This window comes from Neovison vison, chromosome 3 (genome assembly GCF_020171115.1).
Source record: "Neovison vison isolate M4711 chromosome 3, ASM_NN_V1, whole genome shotgun sequence".
In the NCBI taxonomy this organism is placed as follows: domain Eukaryota; kingdom Metazoa; phylum Chordata; class Mammalia; order Carnivora; family Mustelidae; genus Neogale; species Neogale vison.
Window position 1 is genome coordinate 151,356,115 of NC_058093.1, and position 23,026 is coordinate 151,379,140.

Consider the following 23,026-nt stretch of genomic DNA (forward strand, 5'->3'; position numbering starts at 1 on the left):
CTTTTAATTTGGTGGTGCTTGTAGGGCCCCCTTGGGACTCCCAGGAAAAAGTCAGCTTACTCCTGATTCTGGGCAGTCTCGTGGCTGCCAGCACCTTCCTACACTTGGTCTTAACGAAAAGGCCGAGAAGCGATTGCCAGCACCTTCCTAGATATGCCTCTCCCCACAGCCCCGATTACCCTTGCTGTTCTAGAATTAAGTCTTCTCACTGTGTCTGAGTTCGCCTCCTAGCTTCTCAGGGGGGTCTCGGACTGCTAAGTACAGTGGGGGATCTAACAGAAACCTGAGGTATGACACTGGGGATGGTGTGTGTGTGTGTGTGTGTGTGTGTGTGTGTACAGGAGACAGTGAGAGGGGAGGAAGAGAAAGAGGAAGAGAGAGTGCATTCTGACTGCAGACTGCATTGTGTGAGCTGTACTTGTGACCTGCCCTCCCTCCAAGGACGACAGTGTGTCCCAGAGTGGAGGAGCTGAGCCCGCTGGGGATGTGTCCGTGCCACTCCCCTCTGCAGGGCAGGGAGAGGCCCAGAGGAGGGGAGAAGCCGAGCCCAAGTCTATTCTCTCTTCGTTTCATCAGGGAAGTCTATGTGCACCTAAGCCTCTCTCCTGGATGCTAACGAACACTGCCCTCGATCCTCACTATAGCTCTGCTGGCTGGGAGAAGGGAGTGGGGTGACCGAGGGACCAGGCAAATCACTGCAAGACACCTGTCTGAGCTTGAGCCTTGTCTCTATCCTTGACTGGAAGTTGCCCGCTGGAGCTCGTCTGTCTGACAGCATTGTAATAACAGACACCAGTGTCTGTCTGGTGCACAGAGGGCTCTAGGCCCTGCCTAGTCGTGGAATGCACGTATGTGAATGCTAGAGTGAGTTCTTCACCGAGTGACCATGTGTGCCCAGCAGAGGCGTCTGGAAGCAGGAGCTCCCTGAGAGGGAGGGAGGGAGCTCTGGCGAGAGGAGGGCTCCTGCTGGGCAGAGGCCATGGCTTAGGTCTGGAAGGAAGGGAGCTTTCAGCTCTGCAGGGGCCAGGAGATCAGCTCAGCCGGATGAGGGAGAGTGTGAGCAGCTGGAGGGCGGGAGGGGACGTCATTACGGAGTTGCCAACAAGAAAAGCCGAACACATGGCACTTGTGGGGGGACATTGCATGGGACATGGGACAGTAGGTGGCCTGCTCCTGAGGCTATGAACATATGGAGCAGCTGGAGACGGGCGGGGGTTGGGAGGGAAGACCACTGGAGCTCAGAATGTCCCCGGGACTAGAAAATCTATCTGAAAAGCAGAAACTCATGTTTGGGAAAAATACTTATTTTTAGATGTGTTTGCATTTATCTACATTTTCCCATTTCTGTTTAGTGTTAGAATTTAGTACTTTTTTGGTTTTAATACCAGTTGCTTCAGGCAAACTGAGCAAAGACACCTGGCCCCTCCTGGGAGCTGGCCTGTAGCCCTAGGGACAGAGTGTAGGGGGAATAGTGAAAACAAGGGAGTCCAGGGGAGACAAAATCAGGGCCACATCCAAGGGCTCCCTCTGCAGCTGCCCCTCCCTGGAGATGTCCCCCCTCAGAACACTCCTCTACCAAGGCTTTGGTGGCTTCTGGGTTTGGTTGTCAAAAATGAAACCATTACCTCATGTCCCACTCTGACCATCAAAAATATTAAGGTAGGTTTAACCCCAAAGACAAAAAGGTCTTCATTAGGACCACGTTCCATCAGGACAGTGAGGCATTAGTGTTGCTGACCTTGATGAGTTCCTCTCTCTGAAGTGCAGTGTCTGGGCTAGTGGGGATAATGTAGCAGGGATAAGGGGAGACAAGGGGCTAATGCAGGAGGTGGGGAGTAGGACCGGGGAGGAAGTAGGGAAGGTCATGGGAATGGGGGTAGGGGAGTAGGGCCGGTGGTGAGGGGCCGTGGTGGTTATGATTGGAACACGCAGCGGTGTCAGTGCTTTCTTGGTGAAGGCAGGGTTCCTTGGAAGGATGTGCATGTGAATACAGAGGAGGGCACCTGGACCTTTGACCTGATGGTGTAGAACACGGTGCTGACCTATCAGCAACTAAGCTGGGGTCTTTTCTAGGCACTGTAGTAGAATACGGAGCAGTCAAAAGGGACTTCCTGTCCTGAATGTGCTTAGAACATTGCCAGCGAGAGAAGCCTCAGAAAGCAATTAGAGAACCATCCCATATAGTTATTGAGGTATGTTCTGGGCTTGTTCAGTGAGAAAGGAGGGTTCAGAGAGCACTGAGGTAATCAGGGGTGGCTCCCTATAGGAGGGGGGCTTGAAAGGATGGCAGGATTAGATAGGCAGAAGCGAAAGTGCTTGACTGGGAAGAGTGGGATGCTGAGTGGGAGATGTTGGGGGACCCAGCGGAGAAAGCTTTGGAAACCAAACTGGCACACAGTTGTCTTAGGGAAAAGTCTGGGAGGATTAGGCAGGCATGGTGGGTGTCTCCGCTGCAATCCTGAGGTCCATGAAGCAGCTCTTTGAATGGCCTGGCAAGTTGACCAGTAGATTATGGTTGGGAAGAAGGTCAGAGAATCAGACTGTCAACACAGGAAGGGACTCTGGCTCCTTAAAGGTGAGATAATAAGTCGCAGCTCTCACCGATGAGGACAATGGGGCCAGGAGGGGAAGCCCTAGCCCAAGGTCACATAGCGGAAGAGGCAGTGGGTTGGACAGAGTTCAAGTGAGTTTTACCAAACGGTGATGAAGCAGTGAGACAGGAGTTAATCCTGTCTGGGGCCCAGTTCTGTGCGAGCTGCCCGTGACATGATAAGGAGGAATAGGGAAACTACTGGTTGAAAAAGAAACACGAAACTCTGGCTGGAGCCCATTTTTTATGTCACACACCAGATCTTCACCCCAAAGAATTCAGCCTCTCAGCATCCAATTTGGAACGGCCTCCTGGCTTGCTGGAATCAGCGTGGTCCCCCAAGGCCACCCGAGAGGTGCATGAATGGCTTCTCAGGGGAGACAGGTTGACCCACAGATTTGCCTTGGTGGCATCTAGATGTCGGGGGGGCCTGAAGGAGGTGTGGTGATGGTCACCCCACAGTCTCCTCTGATTACATCCCACTCTCTGGGTTTACCAGGGAGCCTGTGGCCTTGCTGTTCCTGCTGTCTATGTGACGGGGCGAGCACTCACCTCAGCCTGGAAGATGCAGATCATGGGTCCCCGCTCGAGCCCTGCCACCCACTGACTGGCACCCTGGGTAAGCGCCTGGCCTCTCCCAGTGTCGTTCTCTTACTCGTGAAGTGTGGACCCACTGCCTTGGGCAGTGGCAGTGAGAATCACATGAAACAAGGCATGACAGTGCTTCTCAATCTTTTTGACAGAAACCCACAGTAAGGAGGGAATATATTTGGTAGCATGACCTAGTTCTCTCTCTCTGTGCCCCTCCATACTTCCCCCCAAACACAACATGTCCCACATTAATGGAACAAAAATTTTGCAAAATATTTACTACATAGGAAAAACTATTTTAATTTATTCTATTTTTTTAATTTTTTAAAATTTCTTTTCAGTGTACCAGAATTCATTGTTTATGCACCACACCCAGTGCTCCATGCAATCCGTGCCCTCCATGCAATCCGTGCCCTCCTTAATACCCACCACCAGGCTCACCCAACCTCCCAACCCCCACCCCCTCTGTTTTTCAGAGTCCATAGTCTCTCATGGTTCATCTCCCCCTCCGATTTCAATGACTGTAATTTTTAAAAATGCTGTTGACAATTAATTCATGATCCACAAATGAATGCATGACCCCCAGATTGAAAAACACTAAGAATGCGGGCAATCCCAAACGTCTATGATCGTCAGGAGTACCCAGAAGGATATTGTTAAAAACACTCCTTCCCAGACCCAGGGAGTGGGACTTTCTGAGGGAACAGAAGTGGTTGGCTGAAGAAGACAACATTTCTTAACAGTCAGTCCAGGTGATTCCAGGCATCAGGAACGTTTGGGAATATTGGAACAGCGTGGGACACAGTCTTGAGGAAATGCTCCCCTTATATTAAATGCTACTTGTTCTTGTTCCTGAATTTTGTGGCCACCAGTATGGGGGTGGCGGGCGGTGCTGCCTCCTGCCTCCACTCTGCGCTCTCTCTTCTCCCTCCCTCCTCTCTCCCAGATCCCATGTTTGCAGCTCAAAGGTTGCCCTCTCTCATCCCCTACCAACACTCAGAGAGAGACGTCTATCTTTTCTGAGCTCTCCAGCATAGGGTCTCTTATTATTCTGGGACATTTCTTGCCTCAACTAGACTGTAGGCTCCATGAGGGAAGAGCCTCTTAAGTGTTGCTCTGCATCTGCCTTCCGGGGAATGTTTCCAGAAGGATCTACAGTCAAAAGAATTCTAGTGCTGTCACTTACTTTAAGCAGAGGAGTAGTTTAATTCTACAGAGAACTCCAGTGACTGGTTCAAAGTTGATCTTTGGGAGACTTTGGGCTGGCTAGTAGGATAAGGTTGGCTAATCACTCACGTAAACACTTCTCTCTCTGTCCACCTCAAGACCCTGCGACCACCGGGTCAGGGACCTACCTGTCCTGGTTCAAGGCGAGGGCAGTTAAGGTTGAGACCACTGCCCCTAGGCCCCCAGTAATCGTCCACCAGGGATTCTGGATCAGGAGTCCTATGAAGATGATGAGTCCGCTGAGAGGGTTGTTGACAAACATCACCTGGGCAGCCCCCCTCAGGACCCAGTCCGTGAACTGGATGCTCAGAGGCTTATCTGAAAGACAGCGGCAGAGCCATCAGCAGGGGCCAGCCTGTGCTTCCCTGCTGGACCACTGGCTGGCGCGGCAACCAAGGCAAACGGGGATGCACGGGGCCAGGACACTTCCTCTCCTTCGGCCTGGCACCCAGCCCAAGTCTCTGAGTGGCGAGGCAATCAGTCCACAGTGGGTGTTAGTTTTTGCCATACAGACTGAGGCACCGTGCTGAGACCAATTTAACGCCGTTCCAGCCATCAGCTTGGTTGGCAAGGAAGCCTCGGGAGCATTCCAAGGGAAATTTATTGGTCCAAAGGAAGGGGTGAGGTGGGAAGGAAACTCTCTTTTTGTGTTGTGCCGTATGGCTCAGTTGAGAGCTGTATCTGAGCAGCAAAGAAAGGAGTCTGGAGGAAAGGAGCTGGGAAGGAAATGCTTTTAGTCCGGCGCTGCAACTGCATTGAGCTAGGACTGGGCCAGGGGCAGGGGAGAAGCCAGGCCTGGAAGAGGGGACATATATTCTACCTCACTCTCTCGTTCGGTTTCCAGGACAGCCTCTACAGGTGTGGGTGAGGAGGATAGGGGTGCTTATTGCAGTCTTTAGTTGAGGGGCACTAGGACAAGAAAGACATTGAAAGGAAAGAATGAATCTTGGAACACGGGGGAAGGCCACGTCCATATCTTCTCGGCACACGGTAAATAGGTGTGGAACAAGGGAAGGAGCGACTGGGGAATGGCTTATATGTTGCTAAGGTGGTTGTCTCGAACCTATTCCGTGTAGGGGTGAAGAATTTGCAAAGAACTAAAATCAGTGAAATACATTTAATTCTGAAACCACGGAAATTCCAAGGTATTGGGGTACCTCAGACCTACACACAGACAACTCGGCGGAAGTACGCCAATGGTGACATTTCTCGCACTGGGTGAGCGAGGCAGCAGCTTCGTCCAGCCAGGTCTCAGGGAGGCTGTTTCTTCCCTGGGTGTCTGCTTACCTTTCAGCCAGGTCCTGCATTCCTTCATCTCCCCCGTGAGATAGCCCACTGCTTGGAGGAGGCTGATGCCCTCCACGCCGGCAGAGCCTTGATGGGCTGCCCCGCTTTCTCTCCTTTTACTCCGTTCACTGGGTTTTTCCATTTTCACAATATGGCTGTCTTCACTGGATGGCCGGAGATCCTTTTAAGAGAAACCGTGACAAACGATCATACAATACAGCAGGAGCTCTTGGGGATAGAGAAGCTTGTCAGCTGTTCTGATAAAGATAAATGATCATAAGACCCCTGTCCACTCTCTACTGCTGCCCAGGGTGGCTGCACGCAGGCCAGTCTTCCAGGACGACTACACATTCTTCACTGCAGGGTTTCGTAAACGTTTGCACTGTGGATCCCTTCTGTCAGTTTGGCAAGACCATGGACTTGTTTTCAGAATTGTGTTTGGAAATGAATAAAGTAAATAGGATTGCAAAGAAAACCAGTTATATTTAAAAAATAAAAAAGTCTGTGATAGACGTGCAGGTGCAGCCAATCCTATACCTGTTATAATTTTAGAGTAGCAATGAGTGAGGACATGGGGCCAGTACAGACCACATGTCAGGCCATAAGATCAATAAAGCATTTTTACAATAAAAAAAGTATAAATAAATTTAAAGGCATTGAAATCATACAAAGGATGTTCTCTCTCTTTTTAAAGATTTTATTTATTTGAGAGAGAGAATGAGAGAGAGAGAGAGAGTACAAGCAGGGGGAGCAGCAGAGGGAGAGGGAGAAGCAGGTTGTCTGCTATGCAGGGAGCCTGACTCAGGTATCCATCCCACAACCCCGGGGTCATGCAGGCAGACAGTTAACCAACTGAGCCACTCAGACATCCCTGTTCTCTCTCTTCTTTAAAGATTTTAATTTTAAGTAATCTCTACACAAAAGGGGCTTGAACCCACATCCCCAAGTTCAAGAGTTGCACACTCTACCAACTAAGCTAGCCAGGTACCCCCAAAGTATGTTCTTTGATCATAATGGTGTGAATTTAGAAATCAAAAGCAAAAGGAAATTTGGGAAATAATGTAGCAATTAATCCACATGCTCCTAAATAATCAATGGATCAAAGAGGAAATCAGAAGAGAAATTAGAAAAATACTTTGAGATGAATGAAAACAAAAACACAATCTATCAAAACTTATGAGATGCAGTTAAATCAGTATTTGAGGGATACTGTAGGTGTAAAGATCTATATGAAGAAAAGAAATATCCTGCATCGACAACCTAACCTTTTACTTTAAGAAACTAGAAAAATAACAGTGAACTAAATCCAAAGCAAGTAGAAGGAAGGAAAAATAAACACTATCATGAAAATAGATGAAATAGAAAATAAAAACTATAGAAAATCCATGAAACTAAAAGACAGTTCTTTGCAAGGATCAGAATTGACCAACCTTTATTAGATTGACCAAGGGAAAAAGAGATGATTGAAACTATCAGAATCAGAAATGAGAGAGGAGGCATTACTACCAACCCTCAAGAAATAAAAAGGGTTATAAGAAAAAGGACTCTAAAGAAATGAATAATTGTATGCTAACAAATCAGATAACCTAGATGAACTGGATACACTCCTAGGTAGATAGGCACAAGTTATCAAACTGACTCAAGAAGAAACAGAAAATCTGAACTGACTTACAACAAAGTAAATGATTAAATTAGTAGAACAAAAACAAAAACAGCAAGCAAAACACTTCCCACAAAGAAAAACCCAAGTTCAGATGGCTTCACTTGTACATTTTGCCAAATCCTTAAAGAATTAAAAAACTAGAAGAGAGGGCAATACTTTCTAGCACATTCTGTGAGGCTAGTATTACCTTAACACCAAAGCCAGACAAAGACATCACAAGAAAGGAAATTACAGATCAATCTGCTTTGTAAATACAGATGCAAAAATCCTTGACAAAATACTACCAAACCAGATTCAGTAATATACAAAAATAATTATGGCCAAATGGGATTTATTCTCAGAATTCAAAACTGTTTCAACATATAAAAATCCATAATTATTAATATTAATGAAGTGAAAGAAAAAACCCACATGATTATCTCAATAGACAGAGAAAAACCATTTGAAAAATTTAACAGCCCTTCCAGATAAAAACATTTAGCAAATAGGAATAGAAAGGAAATTCCTCAACTTAACTAAGGCTATTTACTAAAAACCCACAGCTTATATATAATGGTGATAGATGGAACACTTTCCCTTTAAGATCAGGAATGAGAGAAATGAGAGAAAGACATTGGTTCTCATCACTTCTGTTCAACATTGTACTGCAAGTTCTAGCCAGAGCAATTAGGTAAGAAAAAAACAAACAAAAGGGACCCAGATTAGAGAGAAAGAATTTAAACCATCTCCATTTGTAGATGGCACATTCTGTTTTATGGAATCTTCTTAAAAAATCTATTTAAAAAATTCCAAAATACTATTAAAGTTAATAGACAGGTTCAGCAAATTTGCTAGGTAGAAGATCAACATATAAAAATCAATTTTATTTTTATACAGAGGCAATGAACAATCCAAAAATATAATGAAGAAAATGATTCTATGATCACATGAAAAAGAGTAAAATATTTTGGAATAAATTAAACAAAAAAGGCCTTGTATACTAAACTAAAGATTTTGTATAAGTTTTTTTTTATACTAAAAACTACACAACATCAAAAGTTATTAAGGACTTAAATAAATGGAAATACATCCTAGGTCCATGGATTGGAAGACTTGTTAAAAATGTCAGTACTCCTTAAGCTGATCTACAGATTTAATACAATCCCTATCAAAATCCCAGTTGCCTTTCTCTTCCCTTCAGAATTGGAAAGTCAGATCCTAAAGTAATATAGAAATGTAAGGGTCTCAGAATAGATAAAGCAGCCTTGAAAAGGAAAATAAAATTTGGAAGACTCACAGTCTTGATTTCAAAACTTACTACAAAGCTATAATAATCAAGATAGTGTGGTGCTGGCGTAAGGACAGACACATAAATCAGTTAAATAAAGTTGAGAGATCAGAAATAAATTCATGCACTACGGTCATGGGAATGCCAAAACAGTTTAATGGAGAATGGATAGTCTCTTCAATAAATGGTACTGGGGCAGCTGGATATCTACTTGCAGAAGATTGAAGTCAGACCCTCACTTGACACCATATTCAAAAACTAACTCAAAATGGTTGAAAGACTTACATGTGAGTGTTAAAATATAAAACTGTTAGAAGACATAGGCAGTAATCTCTTCGATATCAGCCACAGCAACTTCTTTCAAGATACGTCTCCAAAGGCAAAGGAAACAAAAGCGAAAATAAACTTCTGGGACTTCATCAAAATCAAAAGCTTCTGCACAGCAAAGGAAACAGTCAAAAAAACAAAGAGGCAACCCACGGAATGGGAGAAGATATTTGCAAATGACAGTACAGACAAAAGGTTGATATCCAGGATCTATAATGAACTCCTCAAACTCAACCCACACGAAACAGACAAACACATCAACAAATGGGCAGAAGATATGAACAGACACTTCTCCAATCAAGAAATACAAATGGCTATCAGGCACATGAAAAAATGCTCATCATCATTAGCCCTCAGGGAGATTCAAATTAAAACCACATTGAGATATCACCTTACACCAGTTAGAATGGCCAAAATTAACAAAACAGGAAACAACATGTGTTGGAGAGGATGTGGAGAAAGGGGAACCCTCTTCCACTGTTGGTGGGAATGCAAGTTGGTGCAGCCTCTTTGGAGAACAGTGTGGAGATTCCTCAAGAAATTAAAAATAGAGCTTCCCTACGACCCTGCAATTGCACTCCTGGGTATTTACCCCAAAGATACAGATGTCGTGAAAAGAAGGGCCATCTGTACCCCAATGTTTATAGCAGCAATGGCCACAGTCGCCAAACTATGGAAAGAACCAAGATGCCCTTCAACGGATGAATGGATAAGGAAGATGTGGTCCATATACACTATGGAGTATTATGCCTCCATCAGAAAGGACGAATATCCAACTTTTGTAGCAACATGGACGGGACTGGAAGAGATTATGCTGAGTGAAATCAGTCAAGCAGAGAGAGCCAATTATCATATGGTTTCACTCATTTGTGGAGCATAACCAATAGCATGGAGGACAAGGGGCGTTAGAGAGTAGTAGGGAATTTGGGTAAATTGGAAGGGGAGGTGAACCATGAGAGACTATGGACTCTGAAAAACAGTCTGAGGGGTTTGAAGTGGCGGGGGGGTGGGAGGTTGGGGTACCAGGTGGTGGGTATTATAGAGGGCACAGCTTGCATGGAGCACTGGGTGTGGTGAAAAAATAATGAATACTGTTTTTCTGAAAATAAATAAATTGGGAAAAAAAAAAAAACTGTTAGAAGAACATAGGATGAAATCTTTGTGACCTTGCGTAAGAAAACGGTTTCTTAGATACGACACTAAATGCATAAGCAATCAAAGTCAATATAGATAAATCAGACTTAGAATCACAAACTTTGTGCTTCTAAGGACACGACCCAGACTGTGAAAAGACAGAGTGGGAGAAATTATTTGTGAATCATATAATGGGCAAGGGCCCAATATCCAGAATATATAAAGAACTGTTACAACTCCACAATAAAAAGACAAACGACCCAACTGAAAAAATGGGCAAAGGACTTCAAAAGACATTTTTTTTTTTCCCTAAGAAGATATACAACTGGCCAGTAAGCACATGAAAAGATGCTCAACATCAGCTTGACATTAGGGAAATATAAATCAAAATCACAGTGAGATGTCAGTTCACATCCACCCAGGCCATTAATAAAAGGACAGCAACAAGTTTTGACAAAGAGGAGGAGGGACACGACGTGTACGCTGCTGGGGAGAACCCACAGTGACCCAGTGACTCTGGAAAACGGTCTGGCAGCGCCTGAAAATGTTAAACGTAGAGTTACCATGTGACCCAGGAATTCCACTTCTGGATGCATACCCAAGGGAAAGAAAAATATGTATTTGCACAACACCTTTTACACAAATGCTCATGGTAGCGGTTTTTGTTGTTGTTGTTGTTTTGTTTTAACAGGCAAAAAGTGGAAACACCCAAATGTCCAACAACCAAGGAATGGGTAAATAAACTACGGTATACTCACACCATGAAATATGGTTTGACCATAAAAAGTAATGATGTACCGATTCGTGCTACGACAAGAATGCACCTGAAAATATTATGCTAAATGACAGAAGCATTTCACCAAAGCCCGTAAATTACATGATTCCACTTACATGAAATGTACCGAAGAGGCAACTCCACGGGGACAGAAAGCAGATGGGAGGTGACAGGTGTGGAGGAGGGGAACGCAGAGTGATCGCTAATGAGTGTTTTGAGTTTCTTTTCGAGGTGATGAAAATATTCTGGAATTCACTGGTGGTGATGTTAGTGGACTTTGTAATTATGCTAAAAACCAGTGAAATGTATATTTTAAAGGGCTGAATTTTACGGTATATTGATTTTATCTCATTAAAAACAAAACTTTAGTGGTCCTGGGTCCCTCTCCACTGTATCAGTTCAGGGAGCATTAAAACTTGCCAATGGACACAGGCCTGCCTTTGGGAGCCGATGATAAGGTAAGTCAAAGGAGCAGGTCTAAGGGGAAGGATCTGGGGGACTGGCTGGAAGACTGGTGCGTGAGTGTGTGTATTCCCTACTTGTCTTTAAAATCGTGTTGCACACAGAACCCCATTTTCCATCATAGGCCAAATAGGACCAAGCAGGGGTGTGAGCCTGTGCTGACTGGGGACAGAACATCGCCGGGCGGTGGCCCTTCCGTGCTATTATGCAGTGTGTGCCCTCCCCCTCCTCCTCCTTCTACCTGGGAGGCGTGCTGGGAGGGACCCTCCTCACCTTCTCTTCGGGCATCTCCAGGAGGGGCAGTGCCGGGTGTGTGTCCTGGGGGCTTGAGGGCCAGCTCGGGTTGATAAACTCTGACTCATAGAGTTTGCATCTGCTGGAAAGAGGCTCGGCCAGGAGAGGTCTGCTGTGAGTATCAGACATTTCCCTCCGGGGGTGGTTGCTCAGAGGTCCTGCAACTGGAGAGGAAAGGGGGACAAGGGTGAGTCAGGATGGGGCCCAGAGGAACTTGGCTGAGGCTGGACGGAGTCCTCCGGAGGCATGGGACCAAGCGCTGTTGCCAGGGGCGCCTGGGGCCAGTCCTCCACCAGGGCGGTCCTACCTTTCAAAATGCCCCCATTCACCCACCTGCAGAGGATAGTCCTTTTCTGCTATGAAGTGTTCCCTGACCACGCAGTGGGAACAGATGCCTCTCTTTTGCTTCTGGTCACGGAGACATTTTTCCTCTACCTTTTCTATTATCCATTGCGCTGTTCTACTGTAGCCATTGTAAGCACACTTTCTCTTGGATAGCCACACACGGACCTGAGTCTTCCAATGGAGTGGGGCTCTAAGAGAAACCCATTTTCTTGCTGGCTGTGGAGCTTAAATTGATTATGGATTATGGGCTACCTCCAGTCCCCTCCCCTCTTCCCTCTGCCGTCAGTGCCCTTTCCAGCACCTTCCCCCTCGTCCTTCCTCAGGAACAGTACTAAGGCAGCAAGCCCTGGTATGATCTACTAGAAGCTGTGGGTGCCAGGCTGGCACCCCCTGTGTGGGGCTCCCTCTCCCTTCGTGACCCGGACCAGAGCTCAGGACATGACCAGCTTGTGGAGCAGCCTCTGCCCGCGGTTCTCCGTTTCCTGGTTCACTATGGCTGCCGCCTGATAGAGCTTACTTCTTCCTACTCGGCCACCGTAGCCGTTCTCTTTTGCAGCCTCCTCCGGCTCAGGGCTCAGGGATGTCTTCATTTACTTTACCGTTTCCTTGACAGGTGGATTTGGACCTTCATGGTCCCCTCTCAGTATGACCTAGAGTTTTCCCTACTGTTCCATGATGCCTCCCCTGAGTTGCAAGACAGCATATCTTCGGACGGTGTTTGCAGATCCCTAACAGGGGTGCCGGCCTTCCTCACGCTTACCTCTGCAGACACTGCTAAGGGACTGCAGGTTTCTCTTCCAAAGTGGAGGAAGTCTCCTTCCTGAGCTTGCATGAGTGCCCTTTCCTGGGGTTATTTCCTACTCCCGAGGATAGGAATTCGTGTTCTTCTGTTTCTTCCAGACCCCTCCCACCCTGCTGGTGCAGAAAGCCCTCTTCTTTGGGGCTTATACTATTCCCTCACTGCCCACTGCTATGTTCCTGACTTCCTGGTCATTCACTCATTCAGTGAAGAATTTAGGGGCTCCTACGAGTCATCTTCCTCTCCACGCCAATAATTTTCAGCAACATCAATGTCTGGACGTTGACACTGACCTCACTGACATCAACTCATCACTTTCTTCTCTGACTTTGCAGACCCTTGTCTTCCTCATCTTCAGTAACCTTCTCCGCCTTCTTCTTTTCAGCCACTAGTTCCCATGGTCACCACATGGACTTGACATCACACAAACCATGAAGTCTCAAAGGTCTGCTTCTCTCTCTAGACTTCCAGCTCACTGGGTCAAGCGTGCCAGCCCAGTGCTTTCACTTGCTGGAGACCTCCCGTCCCTCAGCTCCACCCACCCCATATCCTCCCTGGACTCCTCAACCAACTTAGACTTCCCAGCCCATCATTTTTCTTCTTTCAACACCCTTGCTCTGCCTTCCCCGCTTCCTCTCTCATGCTTCTCTCACGGTGAAATCCCGGCTGGGCTAAACCCTGCCCTCCAGCGGGTCCAGGCTTTCATCAAGCCGCTGAACAGTGCCCCCGAAGAACTGTGTCCCTGGGTAGGCTGCCATCACGTTAGCTTTATGCTTACGTGGGTGGGCTCTTGGCACTTCCCTTCCTGTCTCTGGCCAGCCCAGACCGGTTTCTGCTGCTGCCGCCCTTGTAGTAAGAGCTCCATGTTGGCAAATCCAAGACAGGTTTTGGTTCTCATCTCCTGAGACTGCTCAGGGTGTCCACACAGCTGACCGTGCCTCCTTGACACACTCTCCTCTTTTTGGCATTCATATCGATCCCCTCTCTAGCTGCTCCTTCACACTATCCCTGGCTGACTCCTCATGCAAATATGAGCATTCTCCTGAGCTCTGTTCTGGACCATTTTCTCTTCACTGATTCTCCTCCCCAGCTGACGTCAGCCCTCACCATGGCTTTATCTTCCGTCTGTATACCTATGACTCCCACATCGAATATTTTCCAGCCCAATTTTGAGCACTGGATTCACAGATTTAAGTGTCTTCTTTACACTTGTGTGTGGATGTTCCAGAAACAGCATAAAGTTAATGCAAGGAAACAGCTCCTAATATTTCCTTCTCAGATCCTGTCCTTCTGGAAAGGTGCCCATCCCAGGACAAGTCCTCTCTCCATTCCAAGATACTCCTTATAATACCCCTTCTTTCCTTCCTTCCCCCAGTAATTCTACCTCTAAAATACACCTGGGTGCCCACTATCACCATTTGCCTGCCATTACTCCTCCTGATGCTCCAATAACTCCCAATGAGATACCCTACTTCTCAGATTTCTTCTCCACGCCCCAGGCCCATCAGTGCTGTCCTATCATTACTACATGCCACTCATGTCTGTGCCTCCTTCAGTCCCTTTGATGGCTGCCAGTGGAAAAACAGGTCTAAAGCATGCACACAAGGCTCTGTATCACCATGTTCCTGTTACACTTTAGCCCATCCTGGGTCTCTCCTAACCCTTATCTCTGAGCTCCACACTTGCCTCCTTTCAGTCCCTAGGTGTTGAGCACTTTCTACTTTGGGGCCTCTGCAAATGTTGGTCTGCCTTCCCAGAAGGACTCTCCCTTGCTCTTTGCCTGGGACCGCCTTCCTTCAGGCATAGTCTCCATTACCACTCATCAGAGAGGCCTTCCTGGATTGGTCCCCTACATATTCTCCTGTTGCACACTCTCAAAGTACCCAGTGTGGTTCCTGATAGCATTTCTTCTTTCTTTCTTTCTTTGCACCGTGCAATGAATGATTTATTTCTATACTGTCTATCTCCCCACCAGACCTTAAGATGCACGAGAACAATTCTTGGTTCAGTTTACTACTGTATCTCTAGCTCCTAACACAGGGTCTGGCACATAGCAGATGTTCAATGAATATGTAGTTAAGTGAGGAAAGGAAAGATGGAAGGAAGAAGAGGAGGCTACAGGCAATTGCTAGAGTGGGAAAACTTCCTTGCAGAACTTTATGAATCACTGTGGGTTTCAAGAGTCTTGAATGGTTTAAGAAGGGCAAGGGGCCACCCACCAGTCCTGCATGTTTGAGGCAGAGCTCTGCCATGTCCAGCACCCGTCCTCATTCCCAGGAGTTGCTCATTTAAACTAGAGCTGATTTTAGGTGTGAGTTTGCAAACATCATTCAGATCCAACTCCTCTTTCTCACTGCCATTGCTCTGGAAGAGGGACCCCTCCTGTCTTTTGACCTCGCACGTGGAGGAGTTTCAGTGAGTTTCAGACTGTCCTGGAGGGGGCATGCTAGGAAGGTTTAGGAGAGGGAAAACCAGCGAGCCTGAGAACCAATGGGCTATCTCCCTCTGGTGGCCAAGAGGTGATACAGCATCCAGCTCTCTTGTTTTCGCTCATTGTTTCCAAGCCATCCTGATGAAAAGTGAGGGGCAATCAGATATCTGGACACATGATCTGCGTGACGCCATACATCTGGATGAACAGGAATGTTCTGGAAAGACCTAGTGTTAAATTCAGGGGCTGTGAATTACCTTTAAAAGTCCCGTGGAAAAGTAACTCCCACCCCCAAATGTATTTCATTAAATCTAAGAGGTTATCATGTGTAAGATAATCACCGTTTGGTGTACCATGAAGAAGAATGTGCTGCCAATCAAAATGGTCAGATGCAGACTGATTTGAGAAATGTTAAAATATGAGAACGATGTATATCATATAGTCAAGGAAATATTTTTTAGTGATGGGACTCAAGTATACAGGAGCTGGAAGTGGATATATTTTCTAGACATGAAACCACACACACACACACACACACATTTTTGATGCAGAGTTTATACATGATGAGTCCTTTAAGAACAGGGCCTTTATCTTGTTGACTTCTGTATTTGCATTGCCCAGCAGAGAACCTGACACATAATAAGCCCTCAATATGTGTTTAATGATTATGTTAAGAATGGATGATTGTACAAGGGACACACTCTCTAGAGACATCACCAAAAAGGTACTTTCTTCTCTACCTCTGAGTCTCTCCTGTATGCAGACAACATTTACATTTCCAGATGGAGAAATTAACACCCAGGAAAGCAAAATGAGAATAATTTCTCACATGGATTTACCTCTCTGCACTTTCTAAAGGAAGCTTATCACCTTGCGATGGAAACCAGCAACTTGCTGCAAAGTCAAGGTTAGACCTGGCTCCTCAGCCTGGGCTCCCCACCGTTCTGTTCCTCCAACTGCCTTGTAGGGCACGGCTGGGGGATGCAGCTGGGAGGGGTGGCTGCCCTGGAGCCTGGGTCCCGGCCTTCAGCCCAGTTCTATTTCATAAGCACACATAACCTCAGCAGGAACAACGTGATTGCATCTCCTCTGGGGAACATAGCGTTCCTCTGCCATGGGAATGTTTATCCTGTTCAACTGGGGGAATTTTGGCTTTGGGGTAGGACTGGGACGTGCAGCAAGAACGGCCTTGTAAAGAGAAGGTCGCCGTGTCTGGAAGGAGCACAGGCTGCAGAAGCTAAGATGCCCAGCCTTGCTCTCTCTCTGCTGCCAGGGGCTCTGTGGGCCTCTGTCTCTCCCTCTTCAAAGGGCAACGTGGGACTTTTAAGGCAGAGGAATTGCTGACTTGGTTTTTGGCACGTAGTGGGTGCTCCGTGATTTCCAGTTTCCTTTCTTCTTGTGCTCCCACGTTGAAGGAAAGATGGCTCGAGCAGCCAGATGAAGTACAAGCTGGCTGTCCTGAAACAGAATGCCTTTCAAAAGTTTCCATAAGGCGTTGGCCACTTGTTAAAACTGGACGGTGGAATCCTTGCCTGAGCCACGTCCCGTCTGCAGGCGGCAGGCCTCAGAGCCCATTCCCAGCTCAGCGCTGAGCCAGTGCGTTAAACCAGCTTCCAAGAACACATAATTCTCTGCCTGGCGGGCGGACGCTCTCCTTGGCGGCCCGCGCCTCCTCTTCTCCCTCAGAAACAGGGATGGAAAGGGCTGTTGGATCAGCATCCTCTCTCTCCAAAAAGCCAGGTCTTGCGTGTTCCCACCAGGGGGCGCCCCAGACACGAACGCCTCCGTCTCTTTGTTGAGTACCTACTGTGTGCCCTTGGACTCCCGAGAAGCGTCGGAACGGCCATACAGCACGCTCGCATTTGGGCCTGGGCGTTGGAGGCCAGGAGAGGGGAGCGAACGGACTTTCAGCGCAGAGGGAAGGCCACGGCAGAGTGGATGCGAGGCCAGCTGTGGGAGTACAGCGCCGCTCTCAGGCGCAAAGGGACTGGGGCCCAGGCATTCACGTCGGGACTTGGCTAAGCAAGCCAGAGCGAGGAGAACACTCTAGACTGAGGAGATGCCTAAGAAAACACATGCATGGTTTGTGCCAGGAGACCCCAGTTCTAGAGCCTGCTGGAACACAGGGAAGGGTGTCAGCAGGATGAGGGTAGGAGGTCCGAAGCCAAAGGGGGAAGGGTTCTCAGTCCCTATATTTGGACCCCAATTCTTCTTCCAACATGCATTTATTTATTTATTTTTTCCCTAACATTTAGAAACCATGGCTCTGATTCTATTGTACTAACTTTGAAATGCTCGCCCTGGCTCTTTTCTCTAAAAGACTATCTGTCCGTGGTAGCAAGGCCAGAGCATGCCCATGGTCAATGAGGAGGGGCTGTGTCCTCTCTAGCACATTCCTGGTGTCAAGGGAGAGCAGGGACTTGTGACGGGAGGGGTTTCTTGAGTTGCTGGTGTGAATTAGTGCAGAGTCAAGGCTCTTCCCCTACCCCCATCCCCGGTGGCCTACTGGGTGTAAGTATGCCAGAGAATGTGTCACCAAGGGCTGAATCTAGAATGGGTTCATTTATGTCATCATCTATCCAGCTGAGTTTATGGAGGTCACAGCAGCTCTACAGAAGAAAATGTGATTAGCAGCTTTCCCAAAATATTTGCTGACTTAATTGTGCTCGAGATTTTGCAATTGATAGAATTATGGAACACTGTTTCCATATATTTCTACAACTTCAGGACCAAAAAAGATATTCTCTGTCTCTGTTCAACAATAAAGGAATCCACTTTTTAGTGCTTCTGAGAGTTGGCCGGTGTCCCACAACCCCACGAGGTGGGCTGCTCTCATTGTGAATGTCTCTGTACTACAAACCCTTCGATCCATGGAGCTGACATCAGTGCCTGGGAGTTTTACCCAGTGCTGGTTCTAATTCTGTCCCTCCTATCTGCAGAGATAGATCTGTACTCCTGTCCTACACAGGAGTGCTTCAGAGTTTGACCTAATCTTCCTTCCTCTGGGGCAGAACTCTTGGTTTTCCTTGTTTGGCTCACCCAACAAGGCCCCCAGACTCTCTGCCAACCTGCTAGTGGATCTCAGTGGGTCCACTTGCTAGTGGATTCCAGCAGGATCAGAGGCAGAGACATGAGTCTGCGAGGACCTTGCTGAGTCAGGCTGGGTCCCCAGGCCAGGGGTCTGCTGATCCCTGAGCCGAGTGGACAGCTGCTGAAAGGGGGGAAATCAGCTGTTCGGGGCCAAGGAGATGCTGGAATGGGGGCAGAACGGGTCCAAGGATCGTAGCTCGCGGAGGCCCGAGAGGGGATGAGGCCAGGAGAGGCCTGGTCCCTCGACAGACAGGGCAGGGATCAGGGGAAGGGACCGGCCACCAGCTGGGCTAAGGTGAGAGGCGCCTTTCTCAGAGCTGGCTTGTGTAAGAGGTTGGCTGAGAGCTGCTGCTTATTAGGGGGCTCGGAGTTTTTCTTGGCAGCTCAGCCCAGCGAGTCTGACGTGGGCTGAGAGGAGCCTGACTCACAGGCCAGAGGTCAGGACGGCGGGTGGGGGGGGTCGGGGGGCAGCGCAGTGTCCGCCGGACCACCTGCAGCCTGTCAGGGAGACAGGCTTGTGGTCAGCGCCACGGGGGCTCTGTCTCTCTGGGTTCTTCTGAAAGGCCAGGGCCGGTGCCTGTAGCTGGGGACCTGACCAGCCCCTGGGTGGGGTCGGGGGAGGAGGCCGGACCTGCTTGGATTTCCTCCTTAGATCTTGGGTATTCTTGTGTTTGGAAGGGCATTCGGAGGGGGTCACCACGCCCTTCTCAGTGGACATTCTTTCAGTGGGATGACCCTTCGACACGGTGTACAGTGAGCTCCTGCCTCACCGCATCCCCAAACCAGCAATCACCGAGCCGTCAAATTTCACGTCAAGGGCCTCATCTGCGTGAGTCTATTTTGTCCCTCTGGGCCAGGCCCTTTCCTGCCCAGGTCAGCTCCTAGCTGGCCTCCCTGACTTCAGCTCCACAGCTCCCCTCCACCTTGCCACGGGTGATGGATGAATTACCTTAAAACATGACTTGGTCATGCCAGTGCTCAGAAAGCTTCCGAGATACTTTGTCTCCTGTCTGAGTGGCTTGCTACTGGAACTGGGTGCTTACTGCTTTTATGTTTTTGTGTTTGTTTATGTTTTAAAATTTTATTTATTTTTAAGAATTAATTAATTAATTAATTTGAGAGAGAGAGAGAGAGAGCACACATGCGCATGTGAGGGTGCAAGGAAGAGCAGAGGGGGAGGGGCAGAGGCAGTGGAAAAAAGAATCTCAAGCAGATTCCCTGCTGAGCGGAGCAGGATGTGGGACTCGAGCTCATGACCCTGAGATCATGACCCAAGCCAAAACCAAGAGTCAGATGCTTAACCAACTGAGCTACCCAGCCAGGTACCCCTACTTTTTTTTTTTTTAAATAAAAATTTCAGGGGTGCCTGGGTGGCTCGGTCATTTAAGCCTCTGCCTTCAGCTCACATCACGATCCCAGGGTCCTGGGATTGAGTCCCACATCGGGCTCCCTACTCAGCAGGGAGCCTGCTTCTCCCTCTCCTTGTGCCTCTTCACCTGCTTGTGCTCTCTCTCTCTCTCTCTCTAATACACGAATAAAATCTTAAAAAAATAAAATAAAATAAAGGAAAAATTTCTAGGAGGACATTTTGACTCTGTAGGTGACTGCTTTGGGGGTGTCCCCAGAGGGCACCCTGGCACTGATTGGGGCTGCCTGGGGGAAAAAGGAAGGCAGCCGTGTTCTTGCTCTCCCACAGCTCTGCCTTGGGGTGACAGGGCCCCACCTGTGCGGGAACCACTCCCCTGCTTCTCTGTCTCATGTGCCCCTGTTCTGGGCAGGAAGCCCCCCTCTGGGCCCAGGGCTATCTCAGGCTCCATCTGTTTCTATGTGTGTCATTCTCCATTAGGGCCTGACCCTGCCCACGTGCCCCAAGCTCTGTTGCTGGCGGAACGCCTTCCTGATCCTTGGGCAGGCAGTGCTTGGGTCTACTTCCCACTGTAGTCATCAGACACTACTCAAACTCATGCACACTTGCATTCCCACATAAGTACACACACTCAGATATGTGCATGCATGCATACACTTCTACACACGCATATACACTACACACACTCATGCTCCTACTCACACACACACGTATGTGTACACACACACAGGTACACATACTAACACACGCTCATACACACACACGTGTTTGTGTACACACATGCTCATGCACACTATACACACTCATGCTCATACTCACACACACGTGTATGTGTACACACACGCTCATACACATGCACACACAATGAATTCTGCGGATCTGGCACTGCTCTAACCCTTCGTGCATATGGTGTTTCTTACTCTACAAGTACTCCCCGGTCAAGAGCTGCATTTGTTTCCCAAAGTGATCCATGATGGGGAGAGAGGCAGGGGGTGCATTTCTCATTTCACAGGCCCAGGGAAGGGAGGGCACTCAGGGGAGTCACATGGGGAGTGGACACAGTGGCTGGGACTGACTTGGCCTCCTAATGCTCAGGCCTGGGCTCTGTCCACAACAGTGTCACTGACTCCCTCGCTGAAGGCCATGGGCTCTGCCCTGAGGACGGCTCACGCGGAACCCTGGGGGCCAGCGGGTCCTCCATTCTCCCTGGGGCCTGGCTTTATGTCGTTGAGGTTCCTGGTGTTTGGCTTTAATGTGGACAGACACATGCCTCCTTTCAGGACCTGAACGGCGGCATAAAGCTGGGACTTCGTGCTGTAACCTGGAGCCATATGCAGCCCGGGTCTTCCACTTGACAGGGACACAGTTTGTCTGCACTTGACCTCTCTAAGGACTTAGTCTGTTACATCCTTTAGGCCCTAGAGCTACTCCTTTCTTTTCAACAAAACCCCGATCATGTTTTCCCGGCACAGATGTTTATTTTCTAGAACTGACACCGATTAGAGCGGGGAGGCAGGGCTGTCCCTGGGAGGGTGTGGAAACTGGGATAGATCCCATCAGGCGCTGTCCCCGGAGCCTCTACTTCGGGTACATCTCAGAGTTAGGTGACATCCGAGGCCTTCTGGGAGACGGAGTGGAGGCGTTCTGAAGGGGCTGGGGGTGGTGTCGGGTGCCGTTCACGGGATGCTAAATCTCAGGTCCGAAGCACGAGCCCGGAGCCCCAGAGCTGGGTTCTCCCTGCGCAGCCTCGGGGGGCCCCGGGATGGCGCGTCTCAGTGTTTTGTAACGGGCTTGGGAGGGGGAGGCAGGGCTTCCCACAGTCACCTCCAGTCTTCAAAACTGACCTCGTTTTCTGCAGGTGCTGTTGTGATCTGGTTTGGTGGGAAAACAGTTGGGCCAGTAGGGGGCGCTGCTGTTCGCAGAGCACGGCCCCTTTCCCCTTCAGGTGAACCCTCCTCCCTTTAAACCCCAAGGGCAGAGATTCTCATCCTGGACAGCGCAGGGCTGTCCTCCGCTAGGGCTCCTCCTCCAGGGAGTGTGACTTCCGTGGTCTGGGGTGCGGCCTGGGCACTCAAAGCCTGAGGAGCTCTCTAGGTGATGCCCAGGGGCAGCCCACACTGAAAGGCAGTGCCCCGGACCTCTGGGGATCTGTCTATGCAGCACACTTCTCACTGCCTTGCTAAGCAAGGTACCTGTGGGCTGAGGACCAGCTGCATTTCCAAATGCAGGCTCTGGGCCCCTTTCTCAGAAGAGGAATCTGCATTTGAACAAGACCCTCAGGCGTGGGGGTCTGGGGGGCTAGTGCCCTTGCTGGGGGCCGGTGGGGGGGGGGGCTCTGGGTATGGAGAGCTACGATGGAGAACGGAGCTGGAGTGTGCGGGGAGAGGGCCTGGGAACCATCTCCACTCATTTTAGAACTTTGGTTGAATGGTCAAAGCGTTCAGTAAACAAGTGAAACAGATTTAGATTTAGCAACAGGAAAACCAAAATGAAACCAAAGCTAGATTTACGACTTAAATATCATTCGCTTTCTCTATCTCCAGACGAAAGGAGGTGGTGAGCGCCCCAGTCCTTTCCAGCACGTGCCTTGGCCTGTCGAAGCTATATCCCTGCTTCTCACGCACCCCGCGCTGGGTCCTAGCCACAGCGTGCTCCCGAGGAAGCTGGCTTGGACGGGCTGCTCAATTTCTGAAATAAAAACGGAGCACTTGTGGAAATGGAGGCTGATCCCATTGTTGAAAATACTTAAATCAAAAGCTCATGTTTGCCTTATAAATTCCTACAAGACCATAAAGAGGAGACACAGACTGGTCAAGGCTGTGAATAGCCCCAAAGAGGACGGAAGCATGGACCTATGTTGGGGCGACTCAAGGTTAGGAGGCTTTAGCTACGACATGTCATGCAGCCCTGCTGGGAACTCCAGTGGGAATGCCCGGGTGGGGGCCTGGGGGCTGCAGGAAGGAAGGGCACGAGTAAGAACATCCGTAATCAAACAGTGAGTTTGTGCCGTATCAAAGAAGACAGAATAGAGAGCGCCCCGCCTGGCCTGGAAGGGGACATCCCGTGGAGCTAGTGAGAAGAGGAACACAGCTGGCACTGGGAGAAAGGAACAAGCAGAGGACAGGGAACCACAGGTAGACATAAGGCAAGTGGCGGAGAAGGGGGGAGAATAAGGAGGAAAGAGGAGAGGAAAGGGGAGAAAACTCAGAGTCACAGCACAGTAGGAGGGCTGAAATGCTGGCTGGAAAGGATGTGCCAAGAAGGGATGGAGCTGGAGAGGAGGGGGGCTGGGGAGACAGATGGGAGCTCCTGAGCCTTTTGTCCATGCTCTGAAGGGGCCACAGCCTTCTAGCTGCCAGACTCTCTGACGAGGCCTCT

At 48.8% G+C, this 23,026-nt stretch overlaps 1 protein-coding gene across 1 annotated transcript in view; it reads right to left on the reverse strand.

Annotated features, from left to right (window-relative positions):
• SLC14A2 (solute carrier family 14 member 2) overlaps window positions 1–11,764 on the reverse strand; it is a 53,644-nt gene extending 41,880 nt beyond the window's left edge. The window contains exons 1-3 of the mRNA XM_044240995.1: window positions 11,597–11,764; window positions 5,696–5,876; window positions 4,537–4,726 (exon numbers count right to left, since the gene is read on the reverse strand). Of these exons, the coding sequence (XP_044096930.1) occupies window positions 4,537–4,726; window positions 5,696–5,876; window positions 11,597–11,746 (521 nt within the window). The 5' untranslated portion in view covers window positions 11,747–11,764. The remainder of the gene's footprint in view (window positions 1–4,536; window positions 4,727–5,695; window positions 5,877–11,596) is intronic.
• Between the last annotated feature and the right edge of the window lie 11,262 nt (window positions 11,765–23,026).